This window comes from Jaculus jaculus, chromosome 3 (genome assembly GCF_020740685.1).
Source record: "Jaculus jaculus isolate mJacJac1 chromosome 3, mJacJac1.mat.Y.cur, whole genome shotgun sequence".
Lineage (NCBI taxonomy): Eukaryota > Metazoa > Chordata > Mammalia > Rodentia > Dipodidae > Jaculus > Jaculus jaculus.
In genome coordinates, this window is record NC_059104.1 from 107,449,760 (window position 1) to 107,474,040 (window position 24,281).

The 24,281-nt window shown below is 38.8% G+C and overlaps 1 protein-coding gene across 1 annotated transcript in view; it reads right to left on the reverse strand.

Annotated features, from left to right (window-relative positions):
- Positions 1-4,149: 4,149 nt before the first annotated feature.
- Positions 4,150-24,281, reverse strand: part of Ddx10 (DEAD-box helicase 10) — a 173,215-nt gene continuing 153,083 nt past the window's right edge. Inside the window, exons 17-18 of the mRNA XM_045145228.1 lie at positions 18,192-18,331; positions 4,150-5,170 (exon numbers count right to left, since the gene is read on the reverse strand). Coding sequence (XP_045001163.1) covers positions 4,993-5,170; positions 18,192-18,331 — 318 coding nt within the window. The 3' untranslated portion in view covers positions 4,150-4,992. The remainder of the gene's footprint in view (positions 5,171-18,191; positions 18,332-24,281) is intronic.

A 24,281-nucleotide genomic window follows, 5' to 3' on the forward strand; every position in this document is an offset into this window, starting at 1 on the left:
TATCAGCCTTGTCTGTTTCTTAAACTATGACCTTAAACTAGCATTCCTGAGTAATGTATATCTTGATTTGAATGTGCTCAGGAATGTGCCTTCCCATGTGAACAAGTAAGGGTACCTTGAATCAAATCTAAATGAAGTAAAATCAAAGTGTTTTCTCATATGAACATGTAGGTACATGGAATAAAACCCCATGTTTCTGCTGTTTAAGGAAGATATCACTCTGGAAATGACCCCAAGGCTGTCTTTACCTGCTACAGTTATTAAGCCTCCACTCTTAATTCTTAGCCATGCTTATTTTGGCTTTGCACTCAGTGAGATGCAAACCCATTGCATGTCATTATAATTCCATCTACTAATGCCCTACATCTCTGCCAGTTTCTCTGGCTTGCTCCCAAACACTTTTCCACCCTGCTTCCTCTCTGGTTTCAGAAGGGTGGGGTCACTGAGGGCCACCAGCAGGAGACTTAAGAGAGCCAGCATTTACTCTTTAGGCTCTTCCCTGTCCTCGGCAGATGACTGTACAGTTAAACTGAGGGTCACAAGGCAGTTGTATGTGCTCCTCTCTCCATCCTTCCCTCCACATGCTCTCAGGGTGAGGTGGTAACACTCCTCTTCCTTGCCTTTGTGATTCCTTACACCCTGCCCTCTTATATGTACATAATCCTTTATTAACCCCCATTAGGATGATCCTAATTTGTGTACACCATCTGTTTCCTGCTTGGGTTTTGATAGAATCTTTATGAATAATGATTTTAATAACTTTTAATTCCACTAGAGCCTCAACATTCAAATGTGGCCACAGGCCAGAAACATCACCATCCCCTAGGAGTTTGGCAGAAATGCACAATCTCGGACCCACTCTGATCTACTGGATCAGCAGCTGTTATTTTAAAAATTCCCTGGTGAAGGGCTAGGGAAATACTCGTTGGCTAAAGGTGTTGGATTGTAAAGCCTGCTGGACTAGGTTCAATTCCTTAGTAACCACAAGAAAGTGACATATGCATTAGGTGTTCATTTGCAATGACAAGTGACCCTGGCACACACATGTGCACAAACAGAAATAAATAATATTCCTTAATGATTCCTTTATAGGTACTAACCAAGCAGTACTGTATTAGAGAGTTCTGCATTTCATTAAAGCTTCTGGGGCCTAAAAAAAAAAAAGATTCACTCAGACTAGCTCAAATGATGGGGTCTTATGCCTCAGATAATGAAGGGAACAGACAGAATAGAATCCATGAGAAGGGTAAACCTGTTAACCCCAAACTCCTCAGAATAAAGGGTTCCCAAAATAAAAGAGTTTACTGAACCATTACAGAGGATATCCCCCAAAAGACTGGTTCTAGGACAAGTTTTCACAGCAATCAGCAGCAAGTTTTGGAAAAGTTCTGGACCAGAAGAGCAAAGAGCATTTTCTATTTAAAGAAAAAAAATTAGAAGAAAGGTGTGTAGTGCTTGTATTGAAGAGGGTCAAAATTATTGTGACAGGAGGATAGCCAGATAGAGAAGCAATTACTGTGTCTGGACTTGGTCAAATAAGCTCTACATTTTCTTGTTAAATAAGTTCTGTATTTTTTTGGTAAAGATAATCACACACACACTTGCTACATACAGCATGTGTGCAGAGGTCAGAGGTCCACCTCAAGGAGTCTGCTCTTCTTCCACCTTCAAGACCAATGCAGTCTACCTGGCCCATGAGCTTCTGTCTTCCGTTGTCTTAAGTGCACTGGGACACAGACACATGTGCCACTTTTGAGTCTGGCTTCAATGGGTGCTTGGAAATTGAACTCAGGTTGGCAGACTTTATAAACAAGTGACCTTAATGACTGAGCCATCTTCCCAGCCCCATGGGTTTATGTTTAAACACACATTTAGGAATGTAAAATGGTCTCCTCTCCCCAATCCCATCTTACCTTCCTTATTGCCTCAGACCCTTCTACATTCCAGACATTTTAGAATTATTCTCTTCTCAAGCTTCAGGAAGACAAAAACTAGAGGATCACAAAGATGTCAAAACAGGAGTTTTATGATTGCTGTGAACAAACATATGGCACAAACTACTTAAGGACGGGTTTATTTTGGTCCTGGATTTTAAAGTTTCTGTCCGTCATAACTCCATTGCAGAGAGCCTCACATCACAATACACAGAATGTGCAGTGAAGCTGTAATAGGAAGAGTCCAGGGCAAGACACAACCCGAGAACATGCACCAATGACTCATTTCCTCCAACAAGGTCCCACTTTTTGCAGCTCCATTACAATCATTTAATTTCATTAGAATTTTGAATCCATCTATGGATTTGACCATTCATGGTTCAAACCCTCTGATCTAATAATCATCCCTGTAAAGATCCTCATGGCTTTGCCTGACTCACAATTTGAGCTCTTTTCTTTAAATCATCATTATGCTCCCTGTTCTATCCACAACCTTCCCATCTTTCTCATTATTTAAACTTCAGTTTCTGAAAATAAGAATGTATGCGCCAGGGAGATGGCTAGTAGTTAAAGGTGCTTGTTTGAGAGTGTTTGTCCAATTTGTCTCTTCGGGTTGAGATATTTTAAAAAATTTTTAAACTTTTTATTTTTATTTAGTCCTAGGGAATTGAAGCTGGGTCCTATGGCTTTACAGGCAAGCACCTTAATTGCTAAGCCTTCTCTCCAGCCCATGAGCTGAGATTTTTTATATGAATGTCCCTTGTAGGCTAAATGATGGAACAGATAACAATTCTTCATTCAGCAGGCAATGGGTAATGTGGTCTAAAACATATCTGCCTGGGCTGTCTGATCAGCAGGGGCTGTGGAAAAAAAACACACTATGACTACATTTCTGGTTATAATAGTCTTAAATTATATGCAGCAAGGTTCTGAATCTTGATTGCAGTCTCCTCCACTCTTCACTATGTCCTAGGAACATCTGTATCCTTTGGCAAACTGTTGATATCTGTCTCAGAGAGGACTTTTCATGTTCAGGGTATTTCAAATGTTATATAACAAAACTAATTACATTTAGTTAGACATGTGCATTTTTTATGGCACCAAACAAACCAAAAATGCCATGTGAAGCTTAGGAGATGGCAGTCCTCCAAAGATTTCTGCTGCTGGGTTTACTTATCAGAGACTTACATAATGCTGGGAATCATTGTATACTAGTGAGTCTGATACATGGCCTCTTGGCCTTGGTTCAGTAGTAAGAATTAAGTCTCTTCATAGAACTTGCAACTACCTATACCCTCCTCTCCTTCCTGCAATCCAGAAATAGCTCCCTTAAACCGTCACTTTCCTCTGATTATTTCATGATACACTAATTATGCATCATATCCCCTCATACACACTAATGGAAATGACACCTCTCTAAGAACAGAGCACATGGTAGTTGTTGCACTTACTAACACACTGAAAAAATGACTGTGATTGTGGGGCCCAGTCTGAAGAAACACCTTCTTTCTGGTCCATGCTAGTCCAGCAAATGGAGGACTGGAGCAAAGCTGATAAGAAAACCTCTGATTATAACCAGCATCCAAGTCATGGATGAAGTCAACATCAATAAGGTTTTAAGAATACACTTCTCAGGCTGGACAGATGGCTTAGCGGTTAAGGCGCATGCCTACGAAGCTTAAGGACCCAAGTTCGATTCTCCAGGTCACATGTAAGCCAGATGCACAAAGGCCCTGGCATGCTTATTCTCTCTCTAATAAATAAATATTTAAGAATACACGTCTTGGGCTGCAGAGATGGCTTAGCGGTTAAAGTGTTTGCCAGCAAAGTCAAAGGTTCCAGGTTTGACTCTCCAAGACCCATGTAAGCCAGATGCATAAGGGGGCACATGTATTTGGAGTTAGTTTGCAGGGGCTGGAGGCCCTGGAGTGCACAATCTTCCCCTCTCTCTTTCTCTCTCAAATAAATAAATAAAAGTAAAAGCATTTTTTTAAAAGAGTACACTTCTCAAAGGGAAGGAGTAGATTGGAATAAATATTTGCTAAACAATGCAATCTACCAGAATTCTAGTGAGCTTTCAAAAGCAACAAAGTGAGGGTCAGAGAGATGACTTAGCAGTTAAGGCACTTGCCTGCAAAGCCAAAAGACTCAGGTTCAATTCTTCAGGACCCATGTAAGCCATATGCAAAAGGTAGTGAGTGCCTCTGGAGTTCTTTTGCAGTGGCTGGAGATCCTGGTGCACTCTATCTACCTACCTACCTACCTATCATCAATCCATTTGTCTGCCTATTTGTTTCTTCTCTCTCTAACTAAATAAATAAAAATAAAAGCAACAGAGTGAGATACATGGCACAGTTAGGATCCATTCAGTCCTAAGGGCAGAATACAACTCAAGGTAGTTTATCAATCAAAAGGAATATATTTACTCAATAATTCCATCCAGGAACTAAATGGCCTTAATTCCTTGTCTCAAGAAGAACAACTAAAATGGGAAAGATAAAATCAGTTTATGCACTCTTGTAGTTTCACGATATTTGGAAAATGTTCAAGGCCAACAAACTGTATTAGAAACTGTAATTTTAAAATCTTCTCAGGTTATTAAACCCCAAATTCAATTCCAATCTATTTACTCTTTCCTTCCCTATCTACAGTCATTTAAATGAGCTTTTATGTCCACAAACTCCATCTCCTCCTCCAGAGCTGACAGAACAATGTCACAGACTGGCTGGCCTTCAGTGTGCTTTCATATCACTAGACACAATAAAAACAGTAGTACTTTATATTATAGGAAATATGTTTGTTTACTTATTATCTCACTTTAAAATACTCATTCTTTTCTCAGGGATGATCTATTACAGTAGTTCCTTTATAGTATTTCTTTGGAGATATGAAGGACACATCCAAAACAAAGCCTGTGAAGAGTTGAGTGATGTGATCATTTCTGTTTGGAGAGGTGTCCTTTGGGAATAGGACATATGGAACCCAAGTACCCAAAGCTAATAATGTTCAACTTCTTGCCCACATATGTCCAGTGGTGTCAGGGAACACTCAGAAGTAGTTAGCTCTGACTTCTGAGCAGGTGTAATACCAGCTCTTCATCCTCTGCTAAAGATAGGCCTGTATCCAAAGGCTCTAAGGTTTCCCATTTGGCCTTCTTCCCATGATGGCTTGTTGGTCCAACCTCTTCCAATTCACTGTTGCTCCTTTTCCTCATTCCTTGCTTCTTCTTGGTATCACTGGTGGGAACAAATCCAATGATTTACTTTATAAATAATTTACTCATTAATATAAAATCAAACATTTTAAATGGAACAAAATAAATAAGAACACATAATTGATGACCCACATAAGCCAGATGCACAAGGTGGCAAATGCATCTGGAGTTCATTTGCAATGACTTGAGCCCTAATACATCCATTCTCTCCCCCTCTCTCTCTCAAACAATAAAATAAAATAAAATAAAATAAATCAAGTAGCAAAGCCATTTTGAGCAAAAAGTAACAAGCATTATGTTACCTGATTTCTACATCATACTACTAAGCTATAATAATCAAGCAAGCATGGTGTTGGATAGGCAAGTCATTATAGAACAGAACAGAACATAAATAGAACCAAAACAAGGTGCCACTAAAAACTGGGTGACAGATCTAAAAAGATATTTCTCAAAAGAGGACATGCAAGTGGCCAGGAGGTCCATAAAAAGGTTCAACATCAATGATCAGCAGGGGAATGCATAATCAAAACAACAAGAAGAGCTCTCTTTTCAGTAAAAATGGTTAGTAGCAAAGCAACTGCAGATAGTGAGTGGCACAGGTAAGGACTTAGAGAAGAAGGAATCTTTGGACCCTACCAACAGGAATGTATACTAATGCAACCATTATGGAAAACATATGGAGTTCCTCAAAACAATATAAATGGTTGGAATCTGATCTATCTCGATGCTAGGTATATATACTAATCAGTGTATCAAACAGACATCTGCATTTCCATGCTCAATGCTATACTATCTATCATAACCAAGATATAGAAACAACCTATTTGTCTACCATTTGATGTATAAAGAAAATATAAATACACAAAAAGTAATAAAATCCTATGATCTGTAACAACATGTATGGAATTTTAAATCACCATTTAGTGAAATAAGTCAAGCACTATAAAAGTACTATATGGTTTGATCATATGTGGAGTCTAAAATAGTTGATCTCATAGGAGTTCAGAGTAGAATGGTGGTTACCAGAGGCTACAGATAATGGGGAGGGGAAAGGATGGGAAAGTTAGCTCAATGGACACTAAGTTATACTTAGCTAAGAGCAAGAAGTTTTAAGGCATTATACTGTACATTATGGTGACTATATAAACTATGTACTATACATTTCAAAAAGTTAGATGTATTTTGAAAATTCTCACCACTAAGAAATGATGAATGTTTGAGTAAATAAATGTTTAACATAATTACATAATTTAAACATTCTGTAATTTGTACTTATAAATGTCATTATGTATATATTTTATACATGCCATATGATTTATTTAGGTTATAAATATATGTATTATCAGTATTTTGGGGGGGGATTTTCGAGGTAGGGTTTCACTCTAGCTCAGGCTGACCTGGAATTTACTATGTAGTCTCAGGGTGGCCTTGAACTCACAGAGATCCTCCTACTTCTGCCTCACAAGTGCTGGGATTAAAGGTGACCACCACGTTGGGTAGTACACATATTTAAAAATATATTATTTTTATTTATTTATTTGCAAGCAGAGAGAGAGAGAGGGGAGAGAGACAGACACCCAGACAGAATGGGTGGGTTAGGGTCACCAGCCACTGCAAATAGACTCCAAATACAAGTGGCACTTAGTGCATCTGCCTTTACATGAGTTCTGGGGAACAGAACTTGGGTCGTTAGGCTTTGCAGGCAAGCACCCTAACTGCTAAGCCATTTCTCCCATCCCTAGTACATATATCTATGTTTCCCCTCTTCTGCCAAATTCCCTGAGCCTTGGTGGGTGTGCTTTAAGTGTACTTCAGTGTTGAACTCTCAGCAGCTTCAGGATTTCTGCTTTGGTGCATTTTGAGTATCCTCAGTGTCTGTCTCCACCACCCTGGCCCAGGTTGTCAGGCTTGTTGTGGAAGCAGCACTCTTGCTCATCTAGCCGATTCCTTTTTGGTTTCACCTAGGCCCTAGCCAATGTGCAAGGGGTTGTTCATTTCTTGCCAGGGAATCATGAATCTGCTTTCTTTCTAAACACTGGGCTTATATAATTTTTTCAGATTTATTTTGACAATTAAATGAGAAGTGTAACAGTGCTTAACACATGCTAAGTTTACTTTCTGCTTAGAAACTACTTCCTTTCAAACAAAATTTTCACACTGACTACATAATACTCAACAAAAAGTCAGAGAAATATGTATGATATACTCTCAAAGAATAAACTGCTCATTTGAATGGACTCCATTACTATTTAAAAAATAGTGTGGATATAAAAGTGAATTGCCTAATCAGCATACCCATTATGACCAGCTGGAAGCAAAACTGCAGATAATTCCCCTATTTACCCAAAAGCTTTGACTCAGCCATTTTCTTTCACCAGTAAAGGAAAAGCAAACTAGATGAGGTTATTCAAAGCCAAAGATTGCTGCATTCTCAAAGGGACTTGGAGAGATGAGCACAAAAGACTTCCCTGTGACAAGAATTCAGCCATCAAGGAATTAATTCTTTGAGCTTAAAAAATATAGTTAATCCTAATATTCTTATGAGTATGGTCAATTCCATTGGGCTATAGTGCTATGATTTATTGGGTGGAAGATAACACTGACTTTTGCCCTGTCTGTATATAAAATGCATCTCAGAATGGCTCACCAGAAAAAGAACCTAATGAACAGGCTCTAGAATGCATCTTCTTTGTTAATATGCTGCTACACAATACATTTCCTGAAGGAAATAGATAGTTCCAATCAAAAGGGAAGATCAGGGTTGGAGAAATGGCTTAGCAGTTAAGGTATTTGCCTGCAAAGCCAAAGGACCCAGGTTTGATTCATCAGGACCCGCAAGAGCCAAATGCACAAGGTGGAGCATGTGTATGGAATTTGTAGCAGCTGAAGGCCCTAGTATACCCCTCTCCCCCTCCTCTTTTTCTCTGTCAAATAAAAATAAAATATATATATATTTTTAAAGGAAGAACAGAGCTGGGCAGTGCACACTTTTAATTCCAGCACTCAGGAAGCAGAGGTAGGAGGATCACCATGAGTTCGAGATTACCCTGAGACTACATAGTGAATTCCCGGTCAGCCGGAGCTAGAGTGAGACCCCATCTCGAAAAACCAATAAATAAAAAAATAAAATAAAAAGGAAGATTAACAATGAATGCAGCCCAAATATTTTTAATTAGCACCTTTGTGGAGCAGTTGAAATTTTACTATTTATTTGTATACTTATATTTGGGATATATATGTGTGTATGCCTATAGAGAATATGGGTGCCTGTGGAGAATAAGTCAATATTGGGTATCTTCAGTTGTTCTCTATCATCTTTTTAAAAATTAATTCATTTATTTAAGAGAGAGAGAATGGGCACACCAGGGCCTCTAGCCACTGCAAACAAACACCAGATACATGTGTCTTCTTGTGCATATGGCTTACATGGGTACTGGGGAATCGAATCCTGATTCTTAGGCTTCACAGGCCAGCACCTTAACTGCTAAGCCATTTCTCCAGCCCATCCACCTTTTTTTTGAGAGAGTGTCTCTCATTGAACTTGGAGATCACAGACTGGGCTAGACAAGCTGGCCAGCAAGCTCACAGGGACCCTCCTATTTGCTTCCCTGTGCTGAGATTACAGGCGTACACCATCATGCCCAGCTTTTTACATGAGTGGTATGGATCTGAACACTGGTCCTCATGTTGTGTAGCAAGCACTTTACCTACTGAGCCATTTCCTCCTAAGTTGAAATTTTTGAAGAGCATTTTATGTTACTTTAGATAGCAAATAAATAGGGATTTGTAAAATATCCATAACAACTGTATAGGTATTCTATAGGTAATCTGCCACAAAGGAGATAACAAAGTGTTTTAGTTACCTTCTCATTGCTGGGACAAAAACTGGACAGAAGCAGCTTATGGAATGAGAGTTTATTTTAGCTTACAGTTTTGCAGTGAAGGAAGAGGCTACACATCATGTCTTGCCACAGCAGCTGGCAAGAGGGAGCAAGAGTGTGAGGTAGCTAGTACTGGCAAGCTAGGCTAATATACCTCAAGGACTAGCCCAAGCAACACACCATCTCCAGCAAGGCTCCACCTCTCAAACTGAAACAAGCAGTGGATTCAGTGTGAGGCTTAATCACAAACATCTGAGCACTCCACATTCAAGTTACCATATGTAATGAACCTAAAAAACTACTACACAGAAAAGCCATGAGTTGGATTTTTCAGAAAATGACTCTTTTTGCACTGGAGAGATGGCTTAGCACTTAAGGCACTTGACTGCAAAGACTAAGGACCCAGGTTCAATTCCCCAGTACCCACATAAGCCAGATGCAGAAGATAGAACAAGTGTCTGGAGTTTGTTTGTAGTGAATAGAGGCCCTGGCACGGCCATTTTCTATCTGCCCCTCCCCCCTCTCTCTCTCCCTCTTTCCCTCCCTCCCTCTCTCTCTCTCTCTCTCTCTCTGAGGGAGTTTCTGAGGGAGATTGAAGTAGCTGAGGTGGGAAGACCCACTATAGATGTGGCAGTGGCTGTGGTTCTGGGCTGAAGAAAGAGGAGAAAGCACATGGAACACTAGGAGTCATTCATCTCTCTGCTTCCCGACTGAGGATCATCTGTGATCATCTGCCTCACTCTCTTGTTGCTCTCTCCCCCCACATAACAGACATATCTCTTCCTTCCTTAAGTGGTTTCTTGCCAGGTACTTGGTCACAGCAACAAGAAAAGTTACTAATAGCAGCACATCATTGGTACCATCTCCATCTACCAAATAAACAGTGGAATATTCTGCAGATAAAAATGTGCTTAAAAAAAAAAAAAACCTTAATCCCAGTGCCAAACAAAAGATCACAACTGTAAATTCTTTTCCTGAAATAAGTAAACTCAATAAACCAAAAAAGGGTGATGTGGCATATAGTTTCAGTGACTGCTAGGTAGTAGCCTACAAGGTAGGGTACAGTATCTGAGCATGAGCCCCACATTTTAACTTCCTATCAGTACTCTTGGAGGATATAAAGTGCCAAACTCTTGCCATATTCTTCAATGCATGATGTATAAGCTAAGTTTCAGAAAGCAACACATTACTTCTCAGCATTAAGACAGTAAAACAAACCTCGAATATCTAAAATAATACTGAGCAACAAAAATGAGGCTGGTGGTATCACCATACCTGATTTTAACCTATTCTACAGAGCCATAGTAACAAAAACAGCATGGTACTGGCACAAAAACAGACATGTAGATCACTGGAACAGAATAGAGGACCCAGATGTACGCCCAAGTAGCTATAGCCACCTGATATTCGATAAAAATGCCAAAAATACTCATTGGAGAAGAGACAGCCTCTTCAGCAAATGGTATTTTGAAAACTGGATATATATCTGCAGAAGGATGAACATAGATTCTTCTCTCTCTCCATGCACAAGAATTAAGTCCAAATGGATTAAAGACCTTAACATCAGACCTGAAACTCTGAAAATGCTAGAGGAAAAAGTAGGGGAAACCCGCCAACATATTGGTCTTGGCAAAGACTTTCTGAATACAACCCCAATTGCTCAGGCAATAAAACCACAGATTAATCTCTGGGACCTCATGAAATTACAAAGATTTTGCACTGCAAAGGACACAGTGAAAAAAGCAACCTACAGAATGGGAAAAAAATCTTTGCCAAATATATCTCTGATAGAGGATTAATATCTAGGATATACAAAGAACTCAAAAGTTAAATAATAAGGAATCAAACAAGCCAATCAAAAAATGGGCTATGGAGCTAAATAGAGCATTCTCAAAGGAAGAAATACAAATCGCATATAAACATCTAAAAAGATGTTCTACGTCACTAGTCATCAGGGAAATGCAGATTAAAACTACATTGAGATTCCATCTCACTCCTGTCAGATTGGCCACCATCATGAAAACAAATGATCATAAACGTTGGTCCGACTGTGGAAAAACAGGAACCCTTCTACACTGATGGTGGGAATGCAATCTGGTCCAGCCATTGTGGAAAACAGTGTGGAGGTTCCTTAAACAGCTAAAGATTGATCTACCATATGACCCAGCTATAGCACTCCTAGGCACATATCCAAAGGATTCATCTCATTTCCTTAGAAGTACGTGCTCAACCATGTTTATTGCTGCTCAATTTATAATAGCTGGGAAATGGAACCAGCCTAGATGTCCCTCAACTGATGAGTGGATAATGAAGATGTGGCACATTTATACAATGGAGTTCTACTCAGCGGTAAAGAAAAATGAAGTTATGCAATTTGCAGAAAAATGGATGGACCTGGAAAGTATTATACTAAGTGAGGTAACCCAGGCCCAGAAAGCCAAGCGCCACACGTTCTCTCTCATATGTGGATCCTAGCTACAGATGATTGGGCTTCTGTGTGAGAATGAAAACACTTAGTAGCAGAGGCCAGTAAGTTAAAACGGAGACATAAAGGAAAGGGAAAGGAAGGGAGGAGGATACTTAATAGTATATATGTAATTACAATGATTGTAATGGGGAGGTAATATGATGAAGAATGGAATTTCAAATGGGAAAGTGTGGGGGTGGGGAGGGAGGGAATTACCATGGGATATATTTTATAATCATGGAAAATGTTAATAAAAATTAAAAAATAAAATAAATTAAAAAAAAGAAAAATGAGTTTAAGAAAGACAGTAAAACATATCTGTCAATAAAACATATCTTAAGCAAAAGCAAGGCTCATCTCAGCACACAAAAAGTCCACCTATTATTATAAAAAAAAACAACCAGCCAGAAGGAAAGGATCACCTTTCAAAAATCCAAATCATAGAGACATCATTAGTGATGTGTTACATTATTAAAAAAAAAAAAAAAAACCAGATCTTACAATAAAGTACAAGGGAAAATGTCATCTTGTAATGTATAAGCTGACCTGCCAATAAGAGGAAAATTCATTAACTTTGAAATTTTACTGAACACAGAAATATAAAGGCTTTTCAGGGTACTCAAAGCAAGCATCTGAACCAATTATTCACTGCTAATTATTAAAGAAAAAGAAAAAATGGGATATGAAGTTTAAAATCTTTTACTAAGAACTCAAAATCCTTCTAGAAACTGTTGTTTCCAATAGTTTTGACTTGCTGGTTTTAATATTTTAATTTTGTCAGGGACTTGTAGATGTCTAGTCTCCCCAGCAAGAATGCCAACTATATGAAGTCATAGGCGACAAAAGATGGGGAAGGTGGAGTCTGCACTTTTAGGTTTTAGGTTGGCATTCCCACCAGTATGCCCTGCTATAAATATGGCATGTCTTTCCAAATGAGACTTGCCTTGTCCTTCAAGGCTTTCTACTTACTCATATTCCCAAAAAGGTACACAATTAAACTAATTTTCCCCTCTGGATTCATATAGCTTGACTGTCTTCTTTGTTATTTTGCCTGTAGCATTGCTACTTGCTGACATGAATGTGATTTTTCTCACCTGCATGCAGTTTGGCACCACCTTTCACAAGTAAGCATGCCCAGCAATTTCTCGTCTGGGAATACTTCCCAAGGAATAATTAGGGACATGTTTACAGATTCCTTAAGATAGAGGTTAGAAAGTAAGCTGTTTTAAATTTCAGAAAGTAGAACCTTCCAACTCTCAAAGATTAATTCATTAAATAAGGTATAAAATCCAAAGTGGGAAGTGAGGCAGCCACTAAGGATAACGCTGCAGAAATGTCTGTATGGATAGACACTGAAAAACATAGAATGAGGGTCTATTTTTATTCTTCAAAACTTCTGCATGTATGGAAACCCATTTTTGGGATTTATTTTCAAATGTTCTTTTGGTTAATGTATGTATCTACAGGATTTTTCTAGAAATTAAAAATTACTTTCATATTCTACGTAGCTAAGTGATGTTAATTATTGTTTGTGCTAAAAGAATCTTTGCACCTGTTGATGATATAGTCTCTAAATTAGAGCCTTTTGATTCATGTATGGTGGCAGCAAAACTTGTTAGGTCAGAATGTATGAATGATGGCTTATTTTCAATACTTATTGCACACACCCAGCACTCAGGAGGTGGTGGAAGGATTGATACCAGGGATGTGAGTTCAAAGCCAACCTAGGTTACATAGTGAATTCCAAGCCTACTTACATACTGAAACTCTGTCAAAAAAAAAAAAAAAATGTGGGGTTGGAGAGGGATCCATGATTAAGGTACTGTCATGCAAAGCCTAAGGACCCAGGTTGGATTTCCCAGTAACCAGGTAAAGCCATATGCACAAGGTGGCACATGCATCTGGAATTCACTTGCAGTAGCTCGAGTCCCTGGCATGCCTATATTCTTCCTTTCTTTCCTCCCTTCCTTCCTTTTTGTCTTTCTTTTGTTCCCTCACTTTCTCTCAAATAAATAATTTTTTTTATTGTGTATCACAAACAGAGTAAGTTTAAGGTATTTTTGCTATTTATGCTTTTCACTAGAATCATTTCAGCTGAGTTTAGAATATGTTTGGTATGTAAAAAAGACCATAAAAATCTGGGTGTGATGACACATGCCTTTAATCCTGGCACTTGGGAGGCTGAGGTGGAAGGTTCAAGGCCAGCCTGGGGCTAAGGAGTGAGTTCCAGATCAGCCAGGCCTAGAGTGAAACCCTCTTCAAAATTAAAAAGGCTATAAATATTTAATATAATGACTAAAGTTGAAAACACCATGAAATATGTTGATGGTGCTGTGGCCCAACAAATGGTCCATTTATTTCCAGTGGGAATGCAAAATGGCACAGTTTGACAGTTTCTTAAAAACTAAACATATTCTTGCCTTATGATCCACAATTGTGCCCCTTGGTATTTATGGAAAGGAACTGAAAACTTATTGCCATGCAAAACTTTCACTGAATATTTATGGTTATTTTACTTATAATTACCAAAACTTGGAAACAAACAATATGTCACTCAAAACATGAACAATTAAACAAACTGACATGTACCACAGAATAATACTCTGTGATGAAAAGAAATGCACTGCCAGGCTAAGAAATGACTGTGGAGAAACCTAGAAGGCATACTGCAGGGGAAAGAAGCCATTGCAGATAGGCTATGTACTTAGGATCCCAAATATATCACATTAGAACAGACAAGACTATAGATCCAGTGAGAAACCAAACCAACCAGCAAAACCAATGACAGACAGTACCTGCCAAGGTTTCAGAGGAAGGATAAATCAGTGAAGTACAGGGAACTTTTAGGGCTGTGGAAATACTGGATATGGCACTGTCAATACGTTTGTCCAAGCCTACAGGATACACAAGAGTGATCCTTAACCTATCAATTTTAATGAAGATTAACACTGGCTTATCTATTCTAACAAATATACCACTCTAATACAAGACTTAGCAACAGGAAATTGTGGGAGCAGTGAGAAAGAAATGGGAATTTCATCTTAGTTGGAAGTTACAGTTTACAAAACAAAGATTAATCCAGGGTAGTAAGAATCTGACCTTTCTTTCTTTGGGTTGTAGAGGGGGGTGGTTCAAGTTAGGGTCTAGTCCAGGCTGACCTGGAATTCACAGGCAGGCTTACAATCTTCCTACCTCAGCTTCCTGAATGCTGGGATTAAAGGTGTGCAAGACCACTTCTTTTTCTTGGATTGAAAAAAGTTAAGATTATTAATATCTAGACTATACAGCTGTTTCTTTTTTAAAAAACATTTTCTTTTTATTTATTTATTATTTGACAGAGAAAGAGGGAGGGAGGGAAGGAGACAGAGAGAGAGAATGGGTGTGCCAGGGCCTCCAGCCACTGCAAATGAACTCCAGATGTGTGCCCCCCTTGTGCATCTGGCTAACGTGGGTCCTGGGGAATCAAACCTGGGTCCTTTAATTTTGCAGGCAGACACCTTAAGCACTAAGCCATCCCTCCAGCCCTCTGTTTTTTTTTTTTAAATTAACATTTATTTATTTATTTAAGGCGGGGGGGGGGGAATGGGCACGCTAGGGCCTCTAGCCACTGCAAATGAACTCCAGACACATGTGCCACCATGTTCATCTGGCTTATGTGAGACCTGGAGAATCGAACCGGTGTCCTTAGGCTTTTCAGGCTTGTGCCTTAATGCTAAGCCATTTCTCCAGCCCAGCTGTTTCTTTTAATTATATTCAATACTCTGCAAGTTTTTATATCATCCATATGAGGATGCATAAGCCAAACGTGATGAAAGCTACTATATATACAAAAATTAATATACTACATGTAGGCACTTGCCTACCAAGCCAAAGGACCCATGTAAACCACATACACAAGGGAGCACATGCATTTGGGGTTCGTTTGTAGTGGCTGGAGGCCCTGGTGCACCCATTCTTTTCCTCTCTTTCTTTCGTGCACATGCTGTCTCCCTCTGCCTCTTTCTCTCTCTCTTTCAAATAAATTTTTTTTTTAAAGAAGAGTTTAATAGAAATTTGGTTAAAAACACTCTCATCTCACTTCAAAGGCTATGTTCTTTGTAAGGACTATTTATCCTTGATTCAGACTTAACTTACTTTAGGCACTGCTTAGATGCAATTCTTTTCAGGAAGCACTTCACCAGCCTCAGGGGAGGCCCATCTCTAATATACTCTCCCAATACACTGCCTGTGTAAACCTTTCCCCAAGCACATAAATCTCATCACCCATATTATTTTATAAATTGTGAACTTGGCTCTCTGCAAATTTCAGTGAACTAAAAGCTGTGTGAAAGCAGGAAAGGTACTTTTTGCTGCTAAATGTTTATATCTGTACTCATGATGGTTGACACATGATGGCACTAAAACATACTTAGCTGAAGAATGTATGAAGAGATGTATTAATTATTTAGAGATAAATATGTCAGGTATTTTAAATTCTTAAGTAGAATGTGGTTTAAGAAATATATAAAGTTCTTACTGTAGTTCTTAGTATGCACATACAGAAATTCTTTAAAAGATGTTTTTATCACTGAAGCATTATAACTACATTATATGGGCTACTTGAAGTGAAAAAGTATTGGAGTCCAAAGGCAATTGCAAAAGTGGAAACACCCAAGGTAAACAAGACAGACTTGTTTCATCTCTATTTTAGCAATAACAAAATAAAATTTCCACTTTCTATGAATTCTACCAATACTAATTTAACAGTTATGAAGAGGAAAGAGAACAGAAATCCAAAAAGAGTAAAACAGCCAGGAGCATTTTTAAAACAGATAAAAATGAGAAAAGGGTCAGAGAACAAAGCAAGTTTCTGTCTACATATGCTAAAAGAATCATCAAGCCTGGAGCCTCAGGTGGAGTTTGGCCCATCTGGTCCTAACTCCTGTAACATTACCTGCTACCTTGCCCTCGTTTCAGTTGTTTGTGAGAGAATAAACTAGATTCACGGCAGCATTCTTGATATTTATAAGGAACTCAAGGTCACATAATGATTGGGTCTGGGACAAGCAAGAGATCTGTTTCATGCTTGCTTAAAGGGGTTGAATGCTGCATAATAGAATCCCTTTGGATGATCAGTGCTAGAGAGAGCAATTCTGATAATTCCACAGAGGGCTGAGGGCAGTTTTAAATTCTACTGTTGCTGTGCACTGAGCTGAGGAGAAGGATGGAAGTGTGAACTTTGAAAAACCCTGTCAGGACTCCCTGAGGAGAAAAGAGTGACCCCAGATTCAGTCATTCTCCACTAAATCTGACTCTCACATTGCCTACTTCCCATTAAAAGAGTGTTTTTCACACTGTGAGACAAGGAGGTTACTCATGCTGAATATTTATGAGCATCAACAAAGTGAAGGCAAGAGAAATACCCAGAGAATGTTTTAAATGAAACTAGTTCATGCTAGTTAGTTCAATACTAACAGCTATTTTCTATGTCTTAATCCTATATGACTGAACTCATCTTTGAAAACACTAAGTTTATAAACAATGAATAGCCTGGGAAGGTCTCACTGACCACAGAGGAGTGTGAACTGAGTGGAGGCTGGAGAAAGCACAGCACATAAACCCATGAATGAATAAATATGTAGTGGACACATTCAAAGGTTGACAACACAAAACTCTGGTATATCAATCATATCTATGAGAGGCAATGAAAGATGTAACCTAGCTAGAACAATACTATGTGGTATAACTACACGATGGAATTCTATGTAGTAGTAAGGAAAAATGACACAATGAAATGCCAACATCTGTCCAAGCAACTCATGGTCTAAACTACTCAGCAGTAAACAACCTGATGTGATGCTCACACAGTGCAATAGTGGTGCACAGCCATGGTGGGTAACCAACTGCTCTTGATTTGACTAACTGATCTGCTCAGTAGAATGGAACCATAGCTGAAACAGGGAAACAAGTCATAATCATATCCAAAAATTGAGCCTGCTCTCCATTAACAAGCTCCCACCAATCGTGGTCTACAATAGGGCCTACAAAATATGACCACTTTTAATTTGATGATGAAGAGTTAGTAACAAGCTGTCTTTGAAAGTAAATTGTTTTAATTTTCATGTAATGTGAAATATCTTCCATCTGAATCCATATTTTATATCAAATGCTTTGGCACCTCTCAAGGTACCACTACTACCTTGCTCATTACCATTACAATATCTACTCTTGGCTTCTTTCAGCAAACTTACTTCTTGCATTACTCAAACTATTAAGATCAATTATGTAACCTTTTGTAATTATACTTCTTTTTAACCCTAAAGTCTTTATCTTCAATCCATTGAGAATTTAAATAAAATCCTACTTGTTTTCTAATTCATGAACTACTTAAGTATAAAGGATTTAGAGAGATGAGAAAACTCAAAAAAAGAAAACACAACTCATTTATCATCTGAAAGGAATGATAGGAATAATAATAACAAAAGTTCCTGAAGATGATCAGAAGAGCATGAGATACCTATAGAATGTCCTACAGGCAAAATCACCAATAGTAGAAGCATTTTCCAAGTTAAAAAATTCTTAGAGTAATATGTTCAATAATGTACTTTAGATTCACTAAGGTGTGTGTGTGTGTGTGTGTGTGTGTGTGTGTGTGAGAGAGAGAGAGAGAGAGAGAGAGAGAGATACAATTATGACAGCCAAAGGTACAAGCATACCTCATCATATTTTGTATATCTTCATCACCAGATTCTTCAGAGTTTCTGTACTTATCTGGATCTGGAAGAGTGCTCGGATCAAATCCACCATCATCATCATCATCACTCCAATCCAAAAAGGCTTCCTCTTCATCACTGGCCTAAGAAAACACAAGGGAAAGTGTGTGTAAGAAGTCAGCTGATGAGCAGTCAGGCCCAAACGCATGCTCCTCTACTTGACATTCTCAAATTAGAAATTATTCTGGTAAGGCCTCTATACAGGTTCTTTAGAGCAATCATTTGCTGAGCAAGAAACAAACTATATAATTTTAGAAATAAAATATAATTCAGAAAGTCCCTATCTAGTAGATGAATTCAAACATGAATTTCACAACTACTACTATATGTATGTATGTATGTATACACACCACATGTGTATTGAAAATTAAGTCTGGATAAATTTCTCTCATATCATATTTATAATTCTGACAAACTTCAATGATTTTTTAATTCAAATGACTAATGTGCATTCCCAGAAACTGAATCACAACTCAGAATAGTATAATACATCCAATGCAGAAGTCCTTTAGCACTGTTGAAATGGCTTTTTCTTGACAGCCCCTAAACATAACAAGTGGAGGAAGTAAAATGGTAGTCATCACTGCCAAAATCCCTAATGTTTTCTTATAAAGCTCTTTGTAAAAACAGAAGATTTGTAACTAATATCAGAAGGGGAAGGGGGGGAAGGAGCCATGAGAAGCAACAAGCAGCACCACTATGGCGATCTCTCATTATGTACCTGAACACAAAGATTATCAATGAAAATGTAATGACATCATATAATCCCAGAATACTAAATCTCCTTGGCTATAAAATACATGTCCAATTTTTCAGTCTGCTCATCTTACAGGAATGTGCTGTAAGAAGGTGGAGGCAGATCAACTCTATAAACAGTTCTCAATTTTTGCTGTCAGGATATCTTTTATACTTAAGAACAGTTAAAAATTTTAAAAAAGCTCTTGTTAATGTGAAGAACATCTGCTGACATGTACTATATCTGAAGTTGTAAGAGTTAAAATATAATTTATAAAGTCATTTAATAATAAATTATGTGTTATCATAAAAAACAGTTTTGCTTTTTAAAAACCAAAATCTTATTTGCCCCCAAAGTAAGGAAAACTGTTTTATACTTTTCAAATCTCTAGAGCCTGACTTAAAAGATAGCTTAATTTTTAAATGAGCTTCTGCATTCAATCTGCTACAATATCTTGTTCTGTCAGAAGTATAAGAAGAAACCCTGGCTTCTCACAGAAAGACAGTTCCCTTGAGTAGTTAGTTTAACCTTGGCAGATAGCTTTAGTCAGTTTTCTCTAAGGCAAACAAACCTCCAGGAGCAGTAGCTTGTTCAGAAGTAGCTGCATTAGCTGGGTGTGGTGGTGCACACCTTTAATCCCAGCACTCAGGAGAAAGAGGTAGGAGGATTGCCCTGAGGCCACCCTGAGACTCCATAGCGAATTCCAGGTCAACCTGGGCTAAAGTGAGACCCTACCTTGAAACCCCCCCCCAAAAAAAAGTAGTTGCAATATACCATTTGAAAGCATGTAGGTGCACTCTTTGTACTTTGTTATGTTAAAATCTATTGGGTCACTTTTCTTTACTTCAAACGGTTATTTTACTAGTGACTGATTTTGTAATATCATACAGTGGTCACTTGGAAAATTTTTGGCAGATGGTACAGAATGTCCTTATGTGGCTCTCCAAGTTTCATTACACTATACAATATTTACTTATTTATGTAGGTCAGAGCACAACTTTGAGTTGCCTGTATTTCGACCTTTTTGAGACAAGATCTCTTCTTAAATGTTTTTATTGTATTTATTTAAGAAAGAGAAGCGCAGAGAGAGAGAGAGAGAGAGAGAGAGAGAGAGAGAGAGAGAGAGAGAGAGAGAGAATACACATGCACATGCCAGAAGAGCAGCTTATAGATGCAAATGAATCCCAGATGCGTGCGACACTTTGTGCATCTGGCTTTACATGAGCACTGAGAAACTGAACCTCGGCCAGCAGACTTTGCAAGCAAGCATTTTTAACTGCTGAGCCATATCCCAGCCTAGGGCCTCTTGCTACTGCAAATGAACTGTCAGACTGCAAATGAACCTCAATGGAGCAGGCCCTATAAGCTTAAGACTCTGACTCCACTCTCTATTGCAGTAGGCACCTTGAGATCACAGATACATGCACCACTTTGCATATGACTTTCCAGCTTTATGTGGGTACTGGGAAACTGAAGACAGCCTGGCAGGCTTTGCAATTAAGCATCTTAATTATTTAGCAATCTCCCTAGCCCCTGCAATATGCAATCATTTAAAAATGACATTTCGGCTGGAGAGATGGCTTAGTGGTTAAGCGCTTGCCTATGAAGCCTAAGGACCCTGGTTCGAGGCTTGATTCCCCAGGACAAACGTTAGCCATATGCACAAGGGGCACAAGTGTCTGGAGTTCGTTTGCAGTGGCCGGAGAACCTTGCACGCCCATTCTCTCTCTCTATCTGCCTCTTTCTCTGTCACTTTCAAATAAATGAATAAATAAATAAATATATAAGACATTTGTTGGGCTGGAGAGATGGATCAGCAGTTAAAAGTGCTTGACTACCAAGCCTAAGACTTGGGTTCAATTCCCCAGTACACACATAAAGCCAGATACACAAACTGGTGCATACATCTGGAATTCGTTTGCAACAGCACGAGGGCCTGGTGCACCCATTTTCTCCCCCTATTCTCTGTTTGGAAATAAAAAAATAACTGTATCTATATCTATATATCTATAAATGATATATTTTTTTTACATTTGCTGTCGGGAGAAGTGGCACATGCCTTTAATTCCAGCACTCAAGAGGCAGAGGTAAGAGGGTCACTGTGAGTTCAAGGCCATCCTGAGACTACATAGTGAATCCAGGTCAGCCTGGACTAGAGCAATTACCTCTAAAAAACAAAACAAAACACATTAGGTAATTTCACCGAAAACCCTTTTAGAAGCCGGGAGTGGTAGCGCATGCCTTTAATCCCAGCACTTGGGAGGTAGAAGTAGGAGGATTGACGTGAGTTCGAGGCCACCCTCCATAGTGATTCCAGGTCAGCCTGGGCTAGAGTGAGACCCTACCTCGAAAAAACAAAACAAAACAAAAGCCTTTCAGGGACTGGAGAGATGGCTTCATGGTTAAGGTTCTTGACCACGAAGCCTAAAGGTGCAGGACAGATTCCCTAGGACCCAGTAAGTCAGATGCACAAGGTAGCACATGTGTCTGCAGTTTTTTGCAGTGGCTAGAGGCCCTGGCATGCCCATTCTCTCTCCCCCTCTCTCTTTCTGTCTCTCTCAAATAAATAAATAAAGTATTTAAAAGGCCTTTTCATTAATGGGAAATTATAATGATTACAAGCTAAACATTATATGGGTGACCTTACATTTTTCAAGTTCTTTTTCCTTTAAAAGCTCAAATTTTAACATCAGTAACAAATATTGTCAATTGTTTTCCTTCAACTGTCTTAGAAAAAAAGTCTGTTTTTCTTCACGGTTGTTCTATGGCATATCTAGAAATGGTTCGGTGGTAGTTTGATTCAGGTGTACCCCATAAACTTATGTGTTCTGAATGCTAGCTTCTCAGCTGATGGAAATTTGGAAATTAACTTCCCATTCAGCTGCAACTGAGAGATTACAACCATTGAGATTAGCCAGATGACCTGCACCAAGGCAACAGGAAGAATGTAGACTCTTTTGAAGGGGCCTGATTGCTTAAGGAGTAAGTATCCTATTCTTCAAAGTCTGCTTTATTCCCCCAGATAACAAATTGGCACACTCACTACCTGGTATGGAGTATAAGAAATGCAGAATAGAGAGTGTCATTGAGTTTGCAACATGGTCTTGTGTTTTGGAAATGATCATGGGCAATGTGAAGCAGGTTTGCTGGATGGGGCCATGAGGATAAACTGTGGATTGCAGTGGAGACCCAGTGGAGATGCTGGGACCATGACATGGCTGATAAGGAAAGCTGCTGGCCCTGATGAAATTTTCCAGGATTTTGAGTAGCTCATCTGGAAGGGTGGAATTGGAACTCCACAGACTTGTTGCTGGCTAGAATTATTGGAGTTGGAGATTTGTCACTGGCTAGAGTTCTTGAATTTACAAAGTTGGATGTCTTCCCTGTTTAAATCTTGTGTTGGTTGAATGTTTCTTTGCGATGCCCAGTGCAATCTTTTGCAGTGTGAATGTTTATTCTGTGCCACTGTGATTTTCTGGGATATTTTTTGGTATTATGGCTCAGTTAAAAGATCTTAGACTATTGGGACGTATGAACATCATTGGAATTGATATAAACTATGCGGACCTTGAAAGTTGGACTAAATGCATTGCATTTTACATCATGGGTGGTTAATAGTTTATGGAGACCAGGGGTGGAATGTGGTAGTTTGATTTGGTTGTCTCCTATAAACTTAGGGGCTCTGAATGCTAGGTTCCCACCTGATGGAACTTAGGGAATTAACACCTCCTGGAGGGAGTGTATTGTTGGGGGCAGGCTTATAGGTGTTATAGCCAGTTTCCACAAGGCAGTGTTTGGCACACTCTCCTGTTGCTATTGTCCACCCTCTATTCATGCCAACATTTCCCCCTGCCATCGTGGAGCTTCCCCGAGAGCCCGTAAGCCAAAATAGGCCTCTTTTTCCCACAACCTGCTCTTGATTGGATGATTTCTACCAGCAATGTGAGCCCAATTGCAACAGGTTCTTTGCCTATAAACTAATCCACAGTATACAACTGTTTATTTGGGTTTCATTTTAATGTTTCCAGAAAGTGCTTTTAAAAACATATCTTGAGCCAGGCATGGTAGGGTCTCACTCTAGCTCAGGCTGACCTGGAATTTACTATGTAATGGCAGGGTCGCCTCGAACTCACAGCAATCCTCCTACCTCTGCCTCCCAAGGGCTAAGATTAAAGGCGTATGCCACCCTGCCTGGCTAATTCAACTATCTTAACATCTAATACCATTTAATATGGCCCTTTAATATTAATTATACAGCAAGTTCTCTTCTTATATACAATTTAATAAAAAGGAATAAATGATAAAGTGAGGTATGGCATAAAATAACTCACTTGCTATTCCAATGTTAATATTTATGTACTTGTAGGAAAAATTAATTTAGAATGAAATTCTAATATCAAATGGATATTATCTGGATTGGTCTTAAACAGTATTAGGCCCTTGCTATCTCCTGACTCACCATATCATCTGTGCTGCATTATACTCAACTCATGACAATGACAAATAAATTAAAGGTGAAAATCATTTATTCAGAAACACAATTTCAAACTACTTTTAGCTTAGAACAAAAGACATTTTGATAGTGATTATTTTGTTTCTTGTTCTACTCATTGAATGATCAGAAATAAAAACTACAAAATGTGTAACACCTGTATTATGAAAACTACACTATGATGCTACCAGTTTATTTAAAAATCATATGATTATTCATAACTACAATAAGACATAGGGCTAAAGAGATGGCTGAGCAGTTAAAGTGCTTGTTTGCAAAGTAATGACCTCGGGTTCAACTCCCCAGTACCCACAGAAAGCCCTATGCACAATGTGGTACATGCATCTAGAGTTTGCAGCAGGAGGGGGGCCATGCTCTCCCTGTGCTGATTCTCGTTCATTCGCTCTCTCCCCTTTTCTCTCTGTCTCTCAAGTAAATAAAAGCATTTTAAAAATCAAAAACCTCAGTTGGGCGTGGTGGCAATCCCATTGCTTAGGAGGCAGAGGTAGGAGGATTGCCATGAGGTCACCCTGAGAGTACACAGTGAATTACAGGTCAGCCTGGGCTAGAGTGGGATGCTACCTCAAAAAACCAAAGAGTGGAAAAAGAAAAAAAAAGTGTAAATGCTCTGCCTGTCTTTGTAATTTCATGAATCAATTAAAAGATCCATTTGCAAATACAATGCTATCCTCATTTTGTTCTCTTTTAGACTGATTCTCATCAGAGGCAACACAAGTATTCTGTCATATAATATCAGCTCACATGACTTGTCATTGTGTTCTGACACCATAGCTGGAAGATCTCT